This window comes from Plectrocnemia conspersa, unplaced genomic scaffold (genome assembly GCF_051122295.1).
Source record: "Plectrocnemia conspersa isolate PC_06_02 unplaced genomic scaffold, ASM5112229v1 ptg000010l, whole genome shotgun sequence".
Taxonomy (NCBI): Eukaryota; Metazoa; Arthropoda; class Insecta; order Trichoptera; family Polycentropodidae; genus Plectrocnemia; species Plectrocnemia conspersa.
Genome location: NW_028277174.1, coordinates 9,592,931 through 9,610,029, shown reverse-complemented (window position 1 = coordinate 9,610,029; position 17,099 = coordinate 9,592,931). Strand labels below are relative to the sequence as shown.

Here is a 17,099-nt window from a genome sequence, read left to right as displayed (position 1 = left end):
ATATATTTTGTAATAGAAAACGTGTCGTGATGGATCATAATTTCCCGCGCTTTATCGGATTTATGGTGCGCTAAAATTGTAACCTGATAGTGAGGCGATTGTAACCGCACGAGTCAGCACATCCCATCCTCGTTGACAGCGGCGCACGATCTTCCCGGCGGTGGCTTGGCGCGATGAGCCGCTACTACGACTACACTAGCGGCATCTCATGGTGAGGACTCTTCGGTCTTTCTTTCGTCTGTCGCTCTTCACTTTTTCGCATCGGGGGCTAATCTAGGGTTCCGCGAAAGCCTCCGCCGCGGGCGTCTCCCTGACGCGCTCCCGTTCCCTTCCCCGTCCCGTTAGCGCCTTTTTCATCTCTTAACCCAAAATATCACATCAACGTACCGATGTTTATATCGTTTGTTGTTAACGAAGTATTTACTAAATGTCACTTTTAATTAATTCATTTGTTTATTACCGTTTCAATTCGATTCATATTATTGGACGGAAAAAACAAATGCTTTCAATCAATTTTAACAAGTAAGTTTTAAGTGGCAATATGTTCGAATGTTAAATTTCATTTCAATGTCCTTGCCGGGAAAAAAACAGTTGTTCAACAGTTTGGCTTATTAACGATAATGTACGTAAGTATCATAAAAACTTGATACATGCAGCTATATTGTTATTAGATAATGCTCCCTGCTATTCAAAATTAATCACATTGAAATCAAGCCCCAAAAATCATCAAATGTTATATTTTTTATGATTGTATTTTTTTTAAATCATATCACTAATTGAGTAAAATATTAATATTTTATTACATCACCATTAACTTTATTACTGCTAAGATTCAGAAAGGCAAGAATTAAACGAGTTTGTGATCTAATTTGTCGTGACATATTCTTTCGATCACTTCAACATAACTCTTTTTACACTCTGATTTTTTTAATCATGGCCTAAAGATATTCTCTTTTTAATTAAGGACTATTTCAGGGTCATAAAAATATTTTAAAAGAGTATCAATTTTATTTGATTTTCTTCTTTGGTCTTTTGATCAAATTGATAAAAAAAACATTACTGACTATTTTTTATTGACCGATGACAGAGTGCAAAATCATATATACAAAAGTTACAAAACTATACGCACATGAGTTTTTCTTCAATATTTTGGATCAAAATCAGATATTTCATTTTAGTATTTTTTTCCAGAATTATGTCAAGTCGTCCTCTTTGTTAATAAAGGTTTTAAAAAAAGCAGTAAGGTATTGTTTCATTCATAAAATGACTTCCTGCTCTATGGGTTGAATTCAAGATATAATGTTTGGGGCAATTTAAATGAGCAATATATAAAATAATTGTTCCATAAAACGAATTGTTTGCGTATTACTGACAGACTAGCAGTGAGCAAACATTGATCAGAACAGTGAAACCCCATGAATTACTGCAACGAATCCTTTTCCGAGGATTTATATTACATTCGTTTTATGGAACAAAATATTTATTTAAATCCACGTAACTCTTAAACTAATTCCCTGTTAAATCGCACCCGTTTTTTATAATCTAATAATAATAAAATTAAATAAAGAATTCATAATACATATGTAATTCCATCTTTGCTGGATTGTTTTAAATTCTGAGAAATAAAACAAAATATGCATTTGCATAATAAAATATTACGAAATGCAAAGGGAAAAAATCACCTAATGGGTCATGAAAAATACACACTTATTAGATCCTTAAGCAGTCAAGTAAGGTTAATCTTCGGATTTGGAAACAGATTCGCTGCAGAGTTATTCATGGGGCGTTCACTGTTCTGTCCAATACTCGCTTGCTGACGCTTCCTCCTACCTAATCTGTATAACAGTAATACACAAACAATTATTTTATATATTACTCATTTAAATTGCCCTCTATTATAATTTTTCTAGATCGGTTTCAATATGCGTATATATTTTTAAATCAATGTATATTTTTTATTTAAAAGGTTGGAAAACGACCAGAAATTTCTCTTTCCTGTAAAATTTATATTTTTTAACATCGGCTTCAAAGCAAATTAATTACAGTAGACACATATCACGGTATATAGGGAGCATGTACTCGGGAATTACATTTTTTTGCAATGCGTACATACAAATGCATATGTATGTATTATAAGTGCTTACATTTTTTACACTCGCATTTCTCAGCTTAGGCAGGAGAGTAAAACTCAATGACTTTTGTATTTGTTTTACAGTAATATTTTTAACTGAAATATGTTCGAAAGGACTCTTAAATTACCTTTTAGTGTGAAATAAATAGTCAATAAATTATTCGGTACAAAGAAAAAATTATAACAACATTTGAATGTAACAAATATTTCAGGAAAAAATCGAGTATTAGGCAATCAACAATCACTTTCGTTGTCATCTAAAATCAACTAACAAGCACAATGAAATATTAATTAATATATTACTACTTTCATTTAACGACTTTAGGTCAAATACATTTGTAGAAGATTTCACCTCCTTGGTAAACAAATTGACAAATTCCACACAATTCAAAATTGAAAATTGAGTTATTCAGAATCCATTTTATTAAAAGTATGTTCATGTGTTTGACGTATGTAAAATGATTAAAAGTTTTGATTGTGCCTGATCCAAGGACTGAATTAACAAGGTTGTGTTAGGTGGTAGAAAAATTACTTTCACATTCTTATAATCCTACAAAAGTCATTTTGCAATACTAAACTAAAATCATGGAATTGTATTTAGTACATATGTCACAGTGAATATGTATTGTCTGTGAAAATATATTTTCACTGGAATTTCAGTGAAATCATATTGGAATACATTTTCACTGATAGATATATATTTCTAATAGTGAAAATATAATTTCACTGACAGGTGATTATATGCTGCTCTAAACTACCATTGACAGTGGTGAAAAAATCTGGTACACCACCAGAGAATTTTGTTTCAAAAAATAGTTGTAGGTCGACACATCACCTGTTAAGGCCAAAATGTTCTGAACTTACGTGTAAAGTCTAGTACACACCTAGCGACAAAGTCGCGCGACATTGTATAGGAACAGTCGCGATACATTGTCCCTTGACTGTCGCGTGTCCACACTTCGGAGCAGGTTGTACTACAAAAATTCAGAACGCGATGTCATATCACATATCTCTGTGCTTTTAATTTGTGCCTAAATAATTTATTGTTGTTAAAAAGGAAAAATCGTAAACGGTACTGGAGGAGAACTTTATTTTCGGAAGGCATTCATTACTGATGCTACATTACTGAGGATACTTGCGACTTTTGTATCGCGACAGTCCCAGAACACGAGAAAAATGTCTCGAAACAGCCCTGATACTTGTCCCGAGACACGTGTTCCGCGACTTTGTCGCTAGGTGTGTACTAGGCTTAACAATACAGTTTCACTGATATAGACCATTGAAATTATAAATCAATTTGATTAATTTTCATTGGCCTGGTTAGAGAAATTATCAGTGGAAAATAATTTCACTGTAACACACACACATAGTGAGTCATTCCTGGGAGAGAAATCCCGGTAATATTCCCAACTCCCGGAATTCACGATTCAAAAACCGGGATGAAAATGTAAAAGTTAAGCTTTTTTCAGCTCCCACCAGCATATGTAAATGAACAAAAATGTCAGGTTTTTTTAGTGTCCTTTGATATTTTCAAAATAGTAAAATTCTCGGAATTCTACGAATTTTCAATCCTGCCGGGATTGAAAAAAATTTCGGGAACAGCACCCACTACAAACAATACATTAACAAGAAATGATCAATATTTCTCATTACAATACATTGCCAAAGTTTCCTGTTAATAATATGCTAAATATAATTTTAATATGTTTATCAATAGGTATTACAAAATTGCTTTCAAAGAATATAGATTTTTAAGACATAATAAGGAAACAACTTTTGTTATTTTCTTATTACTAAGAAGTCTCTATTTTATTTTATTTATTGTAAATTTTCCGTTGCAATATGACGGACGATAGTTCAATACGTTAGAACGCGATAAACACAAATAATAACTACCAAAAAAGTAGTGAGACACCAAACTGAAATCATATTTTGACTTTTAATAAATTTCCGTTAAAATAGCACTGCTTGCAAAAATATTATCATTTATAAAAAGATTATATTTATAGATTAAGAACCTTTGAACTTGCTGACGTTACTCTCATTGTTCTTATCTGGTAAATTTGCGTTTATTTTAAATCAAATATAACAAATTAATTACATCGTATTTCACAACTACATTATTTGGATAAAATTAATTATTCACAATATCGCTTCCACCTTAGTGACCAAGCTGTTAATTTAGATTGAGTTTGCTTTTCTTTAGTTGAATCACCATCAAAACTTATTACAATGAAAAGGTTTCGTTGAAATTTTTATTCGGCAAAGGGAAAGTACTGTCTTGATATAATATAATAGTTAGCACTGTTAGTTCTGTTCAGTTACTGTGAGTTGCTTATCTTATCGTTTTATAAATATGTATCTAATCCACTAAAATGTCACCAGTGATAAAAAGTCCTTCCGTTGCCTACCAAGCCGTGAGATTATAAGCTCATGCAGCACCAACTCTCTGAGCTTCAGATTTTTTACATCTCGTAAACGATTGCGACTTTTCTCAAAGTTCATATTGTGTCTCCTCAGAGTTGCAATACATTGACTTCCAGAGCACAGCTGATCTTTGAGATTTTATAAATAACCATCCTTAACCCTTTATGTGCGGAATTAAATTTCATAAATAGTCAGGAAATATGTTAATTATCAACTAAAAAAAAAGTTGAAGATATAATTGTGATTTTTTTATATGTTTATAGTCATTCTCTGCTGCATCTCTATTCACCTTCAGAATTGAATTTAAAAAAGCAAAAAGTGATAAAATGAGGGGAAAAGAAAAAATATATATAAATGTTTTTGAGTCATTTAATAAAAAGTATATTATAAAGAATATAGAAATTATAAAATAATTCCAGATAAAACCAGGAAAATAATGCAACAATTTTCCTGGTTTTCTCTGGAAAAATACAAATAAAAAAAGAATATTAAAAATATATTTTTTTGTATGTATTGTGATTTTTATAGTGTGGGATAAATCCGCATCTCGCATTTTAGAGCCCTGCATGGTGATTCGGATTTATCCGCATCTCGCATCTAAAGGGTATTCCAACAATTGCGCGCTTTAGTAATGTTTTACTTATTTTTGAAACTAGTAGCTTATTGCTGACATATGTTACTGATTTGTGAGGTTATGTTAATCGCTATGTCATAATTATGATGTTTCGAATACTTATTAACACTTCGTATCTGCAAAGCATGCAATTTGTTTTCAATTTTAAACCATGTTTCCAAATTGAAAAAGAAAATAATGTACCTAATTCAGATAATATAAAAAATTAGTCTCTACTTAGCTGTCCTACGAATAGGTACATTTTGCTTGTGTTAAAAGTAATTGAATAATGATGACAAATTCATCAGAAAAAAAATCATCGTCAAGAAAATGGTATCGTTCTAGACGATCCTGGTGGTAAGCTCTACACAAGTGTTTGCAGATATGGAAAGTTATAAAAACATTTTATAATCTACCTACATTAGCATCTCTTATTGTGTTGTCGAAATAAAGCTTAACAACTATCTAAAACATATAGCTTAAAGTAGCTACAGGAATTTATTATCAGATGTGTTTAATTAAAATACTTACATCTTATAAAAACTGATTTAGCTGTTCTTCATCTTTATTATGCAAATTGTTTAGTGCTGTTGTTAATGTTGTCTGATGTATCGATTGACATTATAGACCACAAATGTGTGGTGTTCTGTCAGATGATTTTTTCATCAACTTTTAGTAGAACTTGAGTCGATTTAGTAGGTTTCATAAATTCGAATGACTTATATGTTGAGTTTTATATGGAAAAAATACAGCTGTATTCAACGACAATTGTTGATAAGTTGAATTTGTTGTACAGTTGATTTTAGTTATATTTTAATTTTATTCATTACTTTTTCAGGCAAAACCAATCGTTACCTGGTGCCGGGGTGGGAGTCGGTGTTGGAGCCACACAAAAAGAAAGCTCTCGAGCGCCTCCACAGCCCCCCCTGTACCAACATGCCGCACATCCTGGATACTCAGTGGTAGTAATCGCATTCAAAACGATAACTCCTAATCGGCATAATCTAATGTTTAGTTATTATTTCTTCACAGCCTCGTGCAAATTCACTTTATGCACAGAGTATGTATCATCAGTACACACCTGGAAAGTCACCCATGGGAACGCCAGATTATCCCAGATGCCCCGACGTTAAGTTAAAAAAGTTGCCTTTTTACGATATACTCGCCGACATCCTGAAGCCGTCGTCCCTCATACCCTCTCCGACGCAGAGAGTACAAGAGACGATGTTTTCGTTTTACTTGACGCCTCAGCAGGCGACAGATATCGCAACAGGAAGGGACATTGTGGGCGTCAGCAATAAATTAGAGAATATTGTGCAGGTGAGTTTGTACGCATATCTTTTTAATGCCATCGATTAGATCAGCGGCTGGCAGCCTTTTGGGAGACTGAGTAAATAATTTATATTTTTAAAATTTTATTTAAAAACAATTTTATATTTATAAAAATTTTTACATATATTTGCATATGTATGTGTAAATACAAATTTATTTTATTAAAAACATATATACAGTTGCGTGAAAAAACATGCATCACTTCTCGAAATCGTAAAAATTTTTCAGGGGTAATTACATTGTTCTCTAGTAGTTACCTAGCCAGTTGACTAACTTGAAAATATTTTTAAAAGTCATAATACCAAATCGCTCGAAATTAAGAGAAAATCAAAAAGCCAATATCGTTGTGTATTCGTCAATGGGGGTTTTTGACAAGACAAATTTTGCAATCTGTTGGTTGTCACTAATCAACAGTTTAAAGATTTTAATAAAAAAAAACATCCAAACAGATTCAATAAATCGAGTTATGGGTCGTAGAAAAATTACCTCATCTGGTGAAGATCGGCTGATACGTCGAATCCGCTTACGCGATCGGCGTAAAAAATCTGTAGATATTACCAGCGATTTCAATGATACAAACAAATAAGCGTGGACACAACTCATAGGTGTCTCAGGGATGAAGGTCTCATTATAAAGCTATAAAGGGTTTAATTATAAAGCTAAACATTAGACTGTATGTTTTTAAATTCTCAAATCTTGCGTCAAATTCCGTTTTTATATCGCTGATTTATTTTATAATTATATTTATATCTGCATCTTCTTATTTATCTAATGATATTCAGGGATGATATCTTTCACTTTGTGAAGCAGGTGGTTATTTAGCTGAAGAAGTTTGTTTCCATTTCTGTGTAAAGTCATCTTATTGCTCGTAGTTAATGTTTTGATGAATACACTAAGTGACTAAGGCATATAAACGAAAGAAATAAAGACCATTATTGCATCGAAAAAAATTCACCTTGATCATTTCATTCCAACGACGACTCAATATATCAGCCAATAACCAGCTTATAATATATGTGATTGTATACCTGGAATAATCGATGGACAAAATATGTAAGAGTGCGTTATATTTAGTTCCGATGTGGCAAAATATGTATCCACGTTATGTTTTTTTATTATCAATTATTGCTTTATGCGATTTATTTTTCTTACAGAACAGCCAAATTTAGGATTTTCCCTTAGATCAAACTTACATAGTATGTTCTTTATAAAAAGATAATACTTGCTGACAGTGAGATGGTTAACTTTTTGTTTATAAATATATACCAATCTACGTTATCACCATATAGGTCATCAAATTGTTCTATCGTTGCTTCTGAAAAGTAATTAAAAACAATAAGACCTTATCCATAATTAAACATTGAACGGATTATTACTACTAATATAATTCATAAATTAAATTTAGGCGACTTATTTTTCTGGAGAATTTTAAGAAAATACTTTGCTAGCAACAAACTTGAAAAAAAATATGAGTAGAAATGAAAAGATTTTCCAACATAAAGAGGCAGTCTCAAAATAAGTCACGATAACAGCACGTTAAGTACTGTCATTAACAATCAGTACTATAATAAACCCGCAGTGACGCCGGAATCCCGTTTACTGACGCCCTCTAAGGAAACTACACATAATTTTGTAACATTTATATAAATATTATTAAAATTATAAAGTTTCAGTACAAAATTTTAAGATTTAATCAAAATAATTTTTTTAACCTGAAAATAATAATTTTAGTTGATTATAGATTTCAAATATGGCAAAAACTTTTTGAACCTAATTTATTTTAGAAAGTTAATAAAATATATTATGCTATGCAGAAAAAAAAATTTACTTAATATTTATAACGTTAATCAATATGCTTGGTTTTTACAGGTGCAGCTACGATTTTGCCTTGTAGAGACTTCTTGTGATCAAGAAGACTACTTTCCACCCAATTGTTCTGTGAAAGTCAACGGAAAATTGTGTCCGCTCCCCGTGAGTATATTCCGTGACTGCGTTTGATGGGTTTCTTCAATGTTACATCCACATGTGAAATCTTTTAGAGCCCAATACCTACAAATAAACCAGGCGTGGAACCAAAACGGCCCCCGCGTCCCGTGAACATAACGTCCTTCATGAAACTAAGTCCGACTGTAATGAACTCGGTGGGAGTCAGTTGGGCCAATGATTATGGCAGACAGTACGCCCTAAGTGTGTCGTTAGTGCGTAAGCTCACTTCTTCACAGCTGCTGACGCGGCTGAAAAACAAAGGCACTAAGCATTCCGACTATACGCGCTCACTCAGTAAGTTTTTGTTATAATATGATTACTACTACCATCTTTTTCCGAAAATAAGACATCCTCCGAAAATAAGCCCTAGCGTGATTTTCAGGAGTTTTTGGAATATAAACCCTCCCCCGAAAATAAGCCCTAGTTAAAATAAAATGAACGCCAACATATGGCGATTGAAATTCAGGATGGAATTCAGAATTTGATTAGTTATGACTATGTTCCAAAAGAAAATGAAATGACTGTATTTGAATAAATTTGAAATAAATGTAAAATTCCTATATAAAAATAAATATTAACCGAAAATATATAAATTTACTTATTGTACGTGTAAAGTAAGCCCTCCCCCGATAATAAGACCTAGCTCATATTTCGGACCAAAAAAGAAAGTAAGACAGTGTCTTATTTTCGGAAAAAGACGGTAGTTGTTATTACTATTTACAATTTACTTAATTAGTATATAATGATTGATATTTAACATAAATAGCATTTGTCTTTAGTCGTTTTTTATTTCTTCGTCTCACAAAGATTTTGATTAAGTATCTCGTTATGCGTCTCGATGTTATTGATTGGAATCTTTGAATTATTTCGATGTTGGAATTTCTGGTTGTACAAATTTGAATTCCATATGTTCATATTGGCCTTAAAATAGTTTGTTACCTAATGACAGCTGAGAGCTTCAATTAGTTAGCCCAGTGGTGTCTAAACATTTCCGATTCTACAGTCTATTTTTTTAAAAGAGTCAGTCGACAATAACAGTACAGGGCTGAATCAGAAAAAATAAACGACTTTTTTTAAATAAATAAAACACTATTAATTTTAAAAACATTTACAATTAGAAAACACGTAAAAACTAATACTAAAGGCAAGGATTATAAATAAATCATATTTTAAATACTAAATATAAAACAACTTAATGAAATAAAGCAAATAAAATCGATTTGAGGAATCAATTCTAGTTTACATTAATAAAAATGACTGAATATTTAATTCTATCACATTATCTAATTCCCACATATAAATTTCAACCATATCCTTAACATGCTCAACACATTTTTTCCATATTTCTGGCGTTATTGTCAAAAGCCCCATAAAATAATTAATATATTTCTGAATATTTAAAGTTATTATTCTGAATATTTAAAGTTATTATGTTTATATACTTGAATAATTCAATAAATTGATTTTTTACACACTCCTGCCTTTGTTGATACTTTGTCAATAATTTGGTTGGGATTTTCCAAAATTTCCCTTTAATATATATTTAAAATAGTGTTTTTTTTTTTAAATATTTATGTGATTTCTTTTAGTCCGTTTTTTTGGAGGACTACAGGGGTTTATTTTAATAATGGTGTCGGTAAAAGACATTTTTACACTTAAAAAATTCGGCAACCGTATGCACACACAAATAAAATCTCGCGAACAGCAAACCAATACTACCCTGTTGAAATAGTATTTGGGGGTGGATCCCTTCAAGTGAACAAACAATTACAAGCTTTTTGCGAATAACACGTGATTGTCACGCGTTGAGCACTGTTTACAAGCAATGTCTTTTGAAAAAATATAGAGTGTAGGTGCCCCTGCTAAATCTAGGTTTTTCCCAAGATTTAGAATTTTAATTAAATTATAGCAAATAAAAATTATGAAAGCCTGTGAGGAAGCAGGGGCACTCCAGGCTGCTGTGACGCACACTAATGACTTACAGGTGGACAAAGATAACTTTCTCCACTATATCTACAGCTCAAGATTTATAGTTGTGTTAGACAGCCTTTTTTTTAAATATAACAAACACTTAAATTTAAGTATGCTAACTTAGCATATCATACTTTCAACATACTAACCCTGGATTGTAGTAATAATGTATGATACTTGTTGTATTCGAATGGTCACATATTCTGTATTTGGGAGTATATTCCGAAAAGGAATCCATTAGAATGAACTCGGAACATTAATTATGGTTTTTGATCATAATATTACCAGTTAAAACTAATTGTTAAAAATATTTTACTCAAATTATGTATTAGTAAAGAATTATTCAACATTTTAAAAAGTGTTCCATTATTATAGGAATACACTCCAAAGGATTAGAATCCCGAAAAAGCATATAAAAAAATGTTGAGAACCACTGAATTTACTTCATCTATCTTTTATCTATATAAATAAAAGGCAAATGTTCGCATGTGAATGTACTCCAAACTCAAAAACTAATGGATCGATTTCGCTGAAAATTTCACAGTTTGTTTTTATTAGTACCGGGAGTGTTTATAGAATGAAATTTGCCAGGTAACGCTGTTGTTTTTATAATGTTGTCGGACTCAAAACGCTCCCAATAATTTTGGCATCATCTCATGTCATATCGTCGCAGTCGTATATTTTTTATAACCCATAAATTAAGTTTTAGACTCTCACCGTCGCTTATGACACATTGATAATGATGAATTTTTTTTTAAATTAGTATTTAATATGATTTTGTAAATAAATGTTTTCTGCAAGCAAACAAAAATTTACTTTTCGGTCCCCCTAATACATGCTGAAAAAATAACTCAATAACTAAAGGATTAAGGTTACTTCTGATTCTATTTTTAATGGTTTGTATTCTAGATTATATTGAAAAAAGAAGAATTATTCAGTCTATGTTACTCTTGCATCTGATCTGGTGAATCTCGTGAAAGATTCTTTAGTTATTTTAACAACTTATTAATCAATTTGCAGTTAAAGAAAAACTCCGAGAAGATCTGGATTGCGAGATAGCGACTACATCATTGCGTGTGTCGCTCGTTTGCCCCCTTGGAAAAATGCGTATGGTGTGTCCCTGCCGTCCTGCCACTTGCATGCATCTGCAGTGCTTCGACGCGTCGCTCTTCCTACAGATGAACGAAAGAAAACCGACGTGGATCTGTCCCGTTTGCGACAAACCTGCGTTATACGACAATTTAGTAGTAGACGGGTAATTATCATATTGTCTCCACGTACCATCATCAAATTTCCATTTTACTAAAACGATGCCGTATACATTGCAGCTATTTCCAAGATGTTCTCAATTCGTCACGGCTTGGAATCGATTGTTGCGAGGTGCAACTCCACAAAGACGGTTCGTGGAGCCCCCACGTGTCCAAGAAGGAAGAAGAGGTGCCACAGCCCATTCAAGAGCCGAAACCAAAAATAGAAGTGATAGCAGACGATTTAGGTGAACAATCAAAATGCGACGTACCACATCATGAATCATTCATCTTTTTCATCTCAATTACAGACGAATCATATTTTGGCCTATCGCTGTCTTTTTTCTAAATTGATTTAATAAAACTAGTTTGATGTTGATTGATCAATCATAAATTTTATAAATACAGTAAGACTTCTCTAATAAAATCTAAAAGTCAATTTATAATATGTTCATCTTAAAATTGTAGATACATTTCATGCAATAAATACATATATTAAAAATGGAAGATAATACTTGCGATGTCTAAAATCAATATCCGACATGTAATTTTTACTTATTTTAAGTAAAATGCAAACATGGTTCATTATTGTCTATTAAATAGTTTAAGCTTTCATTATTTTTGCTAGATATGTTTAATTTAATGAAACTTCATGAAATAGTGTTCTAATGTGATTTTTATTTTAGTTAGAGACTGTCTTGAAATTGACTAGTCTTATTTTAACAAAACCCAAAGCATAGAGCTACCAACATTAAGAGTTTGTTACCATTGTGTTTATCTTGAATTCAGGCAATTTATGAATATGACATAATAACTAGTAGTTTTATCTGCATTCATTATCTTGTCAATTGAGGAAAATGAACGTCCTTCAACTGGTATCATCATTGACTAAAACCTATATAATTTTATTTGGAAAAAAAGTTGCACTGCCTTGAAAAATTTACAATAGAACATTATGTAAATAATTAAGATCGCCAGTGTTCCATTATTCATTAGTTAATAATGAGACAATAAATTTTAATAATTATAGTATAGATTATAAAATTCATATTTTTTTTGCACAGCTTTATAAAGTGTAATATTTATATTACATTTAATAATTTCCAGTTTATGTATTAATTATAATTTTTATCATAATAATAAATGTATGTTTTAAATAATATAAGTAAATTTTGACTTAGATGAGTTTTACTGTATTTTTCAAGTCAGATTAAATTTTTGGTGGCGGATTTTTTATAATAATAATATATTATAAATGAAAAAAAAATTAAAGATATTTATTTCAGTCTCTCTTAGTTCTGGTTTTAAGGGTTACAATGGGAATTGAGGCTGGAGTAGCTTGTCATCATTTTGACATATCGCGATAATAATATTAAGATTTTAAATATAAGCTTGCTTCATGTTTTAACTGTTTACGTTGTTGTTAGAAGTTATACCACTTAGCGACGGCAGTAATTCGAGTACGGGTCCTCCTGCTAAAAAAGCAGCCGTGTCTTCCGAAGCGTCAGCTAGCGACACGCCTACTCCCAAAGCCCAAGTCGTAGACTTAACCAGCGACAGCGAAGACGACCTTCCTTTGAGAAGAAAAATAGCCAAACCCGCCGACAGCACGCACGTACATTATGACGAGTCAACAAATTTACACATTAAATACATAGGTATATAAGCATATCTGTGTGTGTTTCACTTCATACATTACTCTAATATATAATCAAACATATCGGTTGTTGATCGTGTTTTCTGTTTTGGCGCAGAAGGAAACGGCGGTTATTCGGGAACAGGAGTATCGAGCTCGGGATACCAGAGTCCGGGACCTATTATCTCGAGTCCCAATTCTACGGGTGCCATCATATCTTTAGATAGTCCTTCTCCACCGCCGGTGCCGAGTTCTCCGCCTCCGGCTCACCAGGCCACCTTGACTCGATCGTCGATGTGGAATTCGGGACTGCCGCAGCCGGCGCCTCCGCATTATTGAGCTGAAACGTTTTGTGCTCTGGTGAAGTTAAGTCTAGGAATGATATTTCAAAATTGTCGGTAAAGAGATGGCGATGGAATGTGGCTTTATATATAAATAATTGTAAATATGATTGTAAATTTTAGTTCGTATCGTATTTGTGCTTCATTTATATTTTACAGGTAGATTAATAAATTCTTTTTGTTACTATCAAGTTAGTCAATTAAATGGTATTCAATCTTTTTTTTCAATGAAATTTTGAATACAACATATAACAACTTGGATCAGAAATAAATAAGTCATACAAACTTAATGTAAGTGGGTTGTTTAAAGATTTCCCGAACTTTTATTTTATAATTTATTAATTAGTCTTAAATCTTGTCGAATTTTTCAGCTTGATTTATTGACGTATATAGCTTTAAATAAAATTACGATACCACATTTACTTTATTTTGAGTAAAATTCAAAAATAACACTAGATTATTTGTTTTACAATATTTTTCGCTAGATATCATGTAATGGAAAAATCATGAAATTGTGTTTGTTCTAAAATTATTTTTATTTAAATGTAAGTTTTGTCCATGCTTCATTTGAGAATGAAACTAACTCTAAATGACAAGCATTTTAGTAAACCTAATCATAGTGATTTTGTATTAAATTACCACTGACAAAACTGACCATGAGAAAAGCAATCATCTCTTAAGTCATTTCATTTACAGTCCTTGTGACTTTTTTTATTGTTATTGCGAAAGCAAGAGGATTTGTAAAATGAGCTGTTTAAAGCATTGAAATGTGTTTTGACAAGACCAACCATAAATAAAATCGAAACTACCAATTGATTAGTTGTTTTTATTTATTTGGGTTTATATTTTTTTTATTCATATTTGCTTTAAATTTCTATATAGTACATAGTAAATAAACCATAAATTGCATGTATGATATTGATTCTAGAGTTATGTTATTTTTCAGGATAATAAATACCATCGATTCACTATTTGCCAATCTAGTATAAATACGCGATCAATAGCGTTTCCTTCAAGTATCGAGTAATTGTGTGGTACTTACCTAAATAACTGAGGTTGACTATTGCTCATTATAAAAAGTTCGGGAACTTTTTTGACGACTTGTATATTTAAAAAGCGGGACTAATAAAATATGTTGAGAAAAAAATGCCTGATATTGAATACATTTTTTTTAATAATTTGAAATGTCGGAAGCAATATTAATTTAATTTAAAGACAGTTTAGTTTCCATGTGTAAGAAACTCATGTACATAGGATACAAAATGGACAAAAACTCAATATTGTTTAATAAAACTATGATTATGTATAAAGACAATTAACAGTGTGTGATATGAGTTTCTATATGAACAACAGTTGATTTTTTTTCCTTTTGTAACTTCATACCAACCATTTTAGAAATTTTGCTTGTTAATTAAGTATCCAATAAAATTTGGAAGCTCTCGAGTTTTCAAATATTTAGTAATATGACAAGTGTTTTATTTTAATTTGCACTGTATTTATTTTAATCTTATGCATCGATCTGAAGAAACAGGTTGTTTTACTAATGAATGTGAAATATACGAAGGAGGTATAGTTGTCAAGTTTTGTACATTGTTAAATGTTTTCTATGTTCTTCCACAATGTTCCAATTTTATGGCATAGAAAATATATTATGTTAATTTAAATCATTTGTGTCGATCATAAATAATGAAGACAAAAACATGTATAAAAATTTCTATAATTTTTTAATATAACCAAATAAAATGATTAGTTAAAATTGATGGTTTTGTATTTAACCTTAATTATTTTTTAAACTTAATTTTAATACGAATTTGGCCAATTAAATATTTGCTATAGTATGAATTTTATTGGTACATGTATAGCGTAATAATTTAGTATGTATTTTTAAGATATTTATCTTTTTTAATTCAAAGAGTGAAAATAGACTTGATCATAATTTTAATTATCATTATTCAGTTATTAGATTATTACAAAATTATGTTTAGTTTTCTAAATATAAATAGAATCAAATTACTACTTTAATCCTTGATGGGTATTCTATTAAAATATATATATTACATACCTATGTAAGAAAAGTATTGGATTGGTCATATTATTTTTCTTTTCTGTTATTATTATTTTTTTATGATCTGTAAAATGCCATGTTTATTATTGTATTGTTCTTATTTTATATTTGAATAATATTGAAATACAATAAAAAATATGAATTACTACCTACATTGTATAAATTAACCCTTTCGTAATGGAATTTAGTCAATGGAAAAATCTCGCCTTTGTAAGTGAAAGTTAGTATTAATTAAAATTGCGGGGTTGCGGATAACACCATTTTGCGGTTATATCGATTCCAGACTCGGGGATTTCTCGTTCCCAGCTTCTTTACCTCCCCTAAGCGCCACCCCAACCCCCGGTTTCTCGCTGAAATACCGACGCTATAATGCCTAACCATATTTATCCCTTTGTCTTGCCAAAAATGGTAATATTATGACTAAATAAACAATTCATAATAAAAATAGTTTATAGTTTTTTTTTACATATTAATTCATTACAGTAGAGTGGGTAATACATTATTATGACAGTTACAAATTAAAAGTTATTCATAGTTTTTTTTTAAAGCAGAACTAAATAAAAAAATATTTAGTTACGTCAATACATTTTAAATATCCGGTGGCTCGCAATTATTGTAAAATTTACATGAACAAAATAAATTTAGGCGAAATTTCATCATATTACAAATGTGTATAAAAAAATTTATTCAAAAAATTAAAAATTTGCAGATTTTAAACGTTTGAAAAGTAAGTTTAATTTATTTTCTTCAATTTTCTCAATAGATCTGTGCAGAGCCATATAACTGTGATCTAGTATGATTCAGATTTAAAGGCAAAATACAAAGGTTGGCTTGTCTAATTGTAAAAATTTGATGATTTTGATACAAAATACTCTGTGAGACTGAATTTTACTTGCTCAATATTTTCAATTTTCTAACTAAATAAAATGGCATCCATCTGAATAGATGATAATCAGAAGGAGCAATGTCAGGTGAGTACGGTGGATGAAGAAATACGTTCCACCTTAATTCATTTTGATTTTTCCCGTATTGGGTCTCGTATTATCATGTTGGAAAACAATTTGTCTTCTATTGGCTGCCTTGTTTTTATTGCAACATTTAGACGCTCAAGCTGATCACAATAGACCTCAACCTTTATTGTGCGATCAGATTTAAGCACCATATAATGGACGCTTCCTTTAAAATTCCACCATACTGACAAAAAGCGCCATTTTTACCGTTAGTTTTTGTTTAGCAGTTGGCTTTGCTACCTGCCCTTTTGAAAGTCAATGTTTTTGCGGCTTTGGTTACAGTACATCACCCACAAAACCCTTTACAATTTAAGCAAAAAAAAATTGTATTACAAAAAAC

General features: G+C 31.1%; 1 protein-coding gene across 5 annotated transcripts; it reads left to right on the top strand.

Moving 5' to 3' along the window:
- Positions 1 to 110: 110 nt before the first annotated feature.
- On the top strand, positions 111 to 15,440 carry Su(var)2-10 (E3 SUMO-protein ligase Su(var)2-10). Of its 5 annotated transcripts, none has more exons than XM_088194852.1 (9): positions 111 to 211; positions 6,010 to 6,130; positions 6,204 to 6,491; positions 8,373 to 8,474; positions 8,543 to 8,783; positions 11,481 to 11,715; positions 11,789 to 11,955; positions 13,138 to 13,365; positions 13,462 to 15,440. In XM_088194852.1, the coding sequence occupies exons 1-9, from the start codon at positions 174 to 176 to the stop codon at positions 13,680 to 13,682; spliced, it is 1,641 nt and encodes a 546-aa protein (XP_088050978.1). In that variant the 5' UTR covers positions 111 to 173; the 3' UTR covers positions 13,683 to 15,440. The 5 variants fall into 5 exon arrangements, with proteins under 5 accessions (XP_088050978.1, XP_088050977.1, XP_088050976.1 ...); XM_088194851.1 differs by having other exon boundaries at positions 13,135 to 13,365; XM_088194850.1 differs by having other exon boundaries at positions 6,010 to 6,133.
- The last annotated feature ends 1,659 nt before the right edge of the window (positions 15,441 to 17,099 follow it).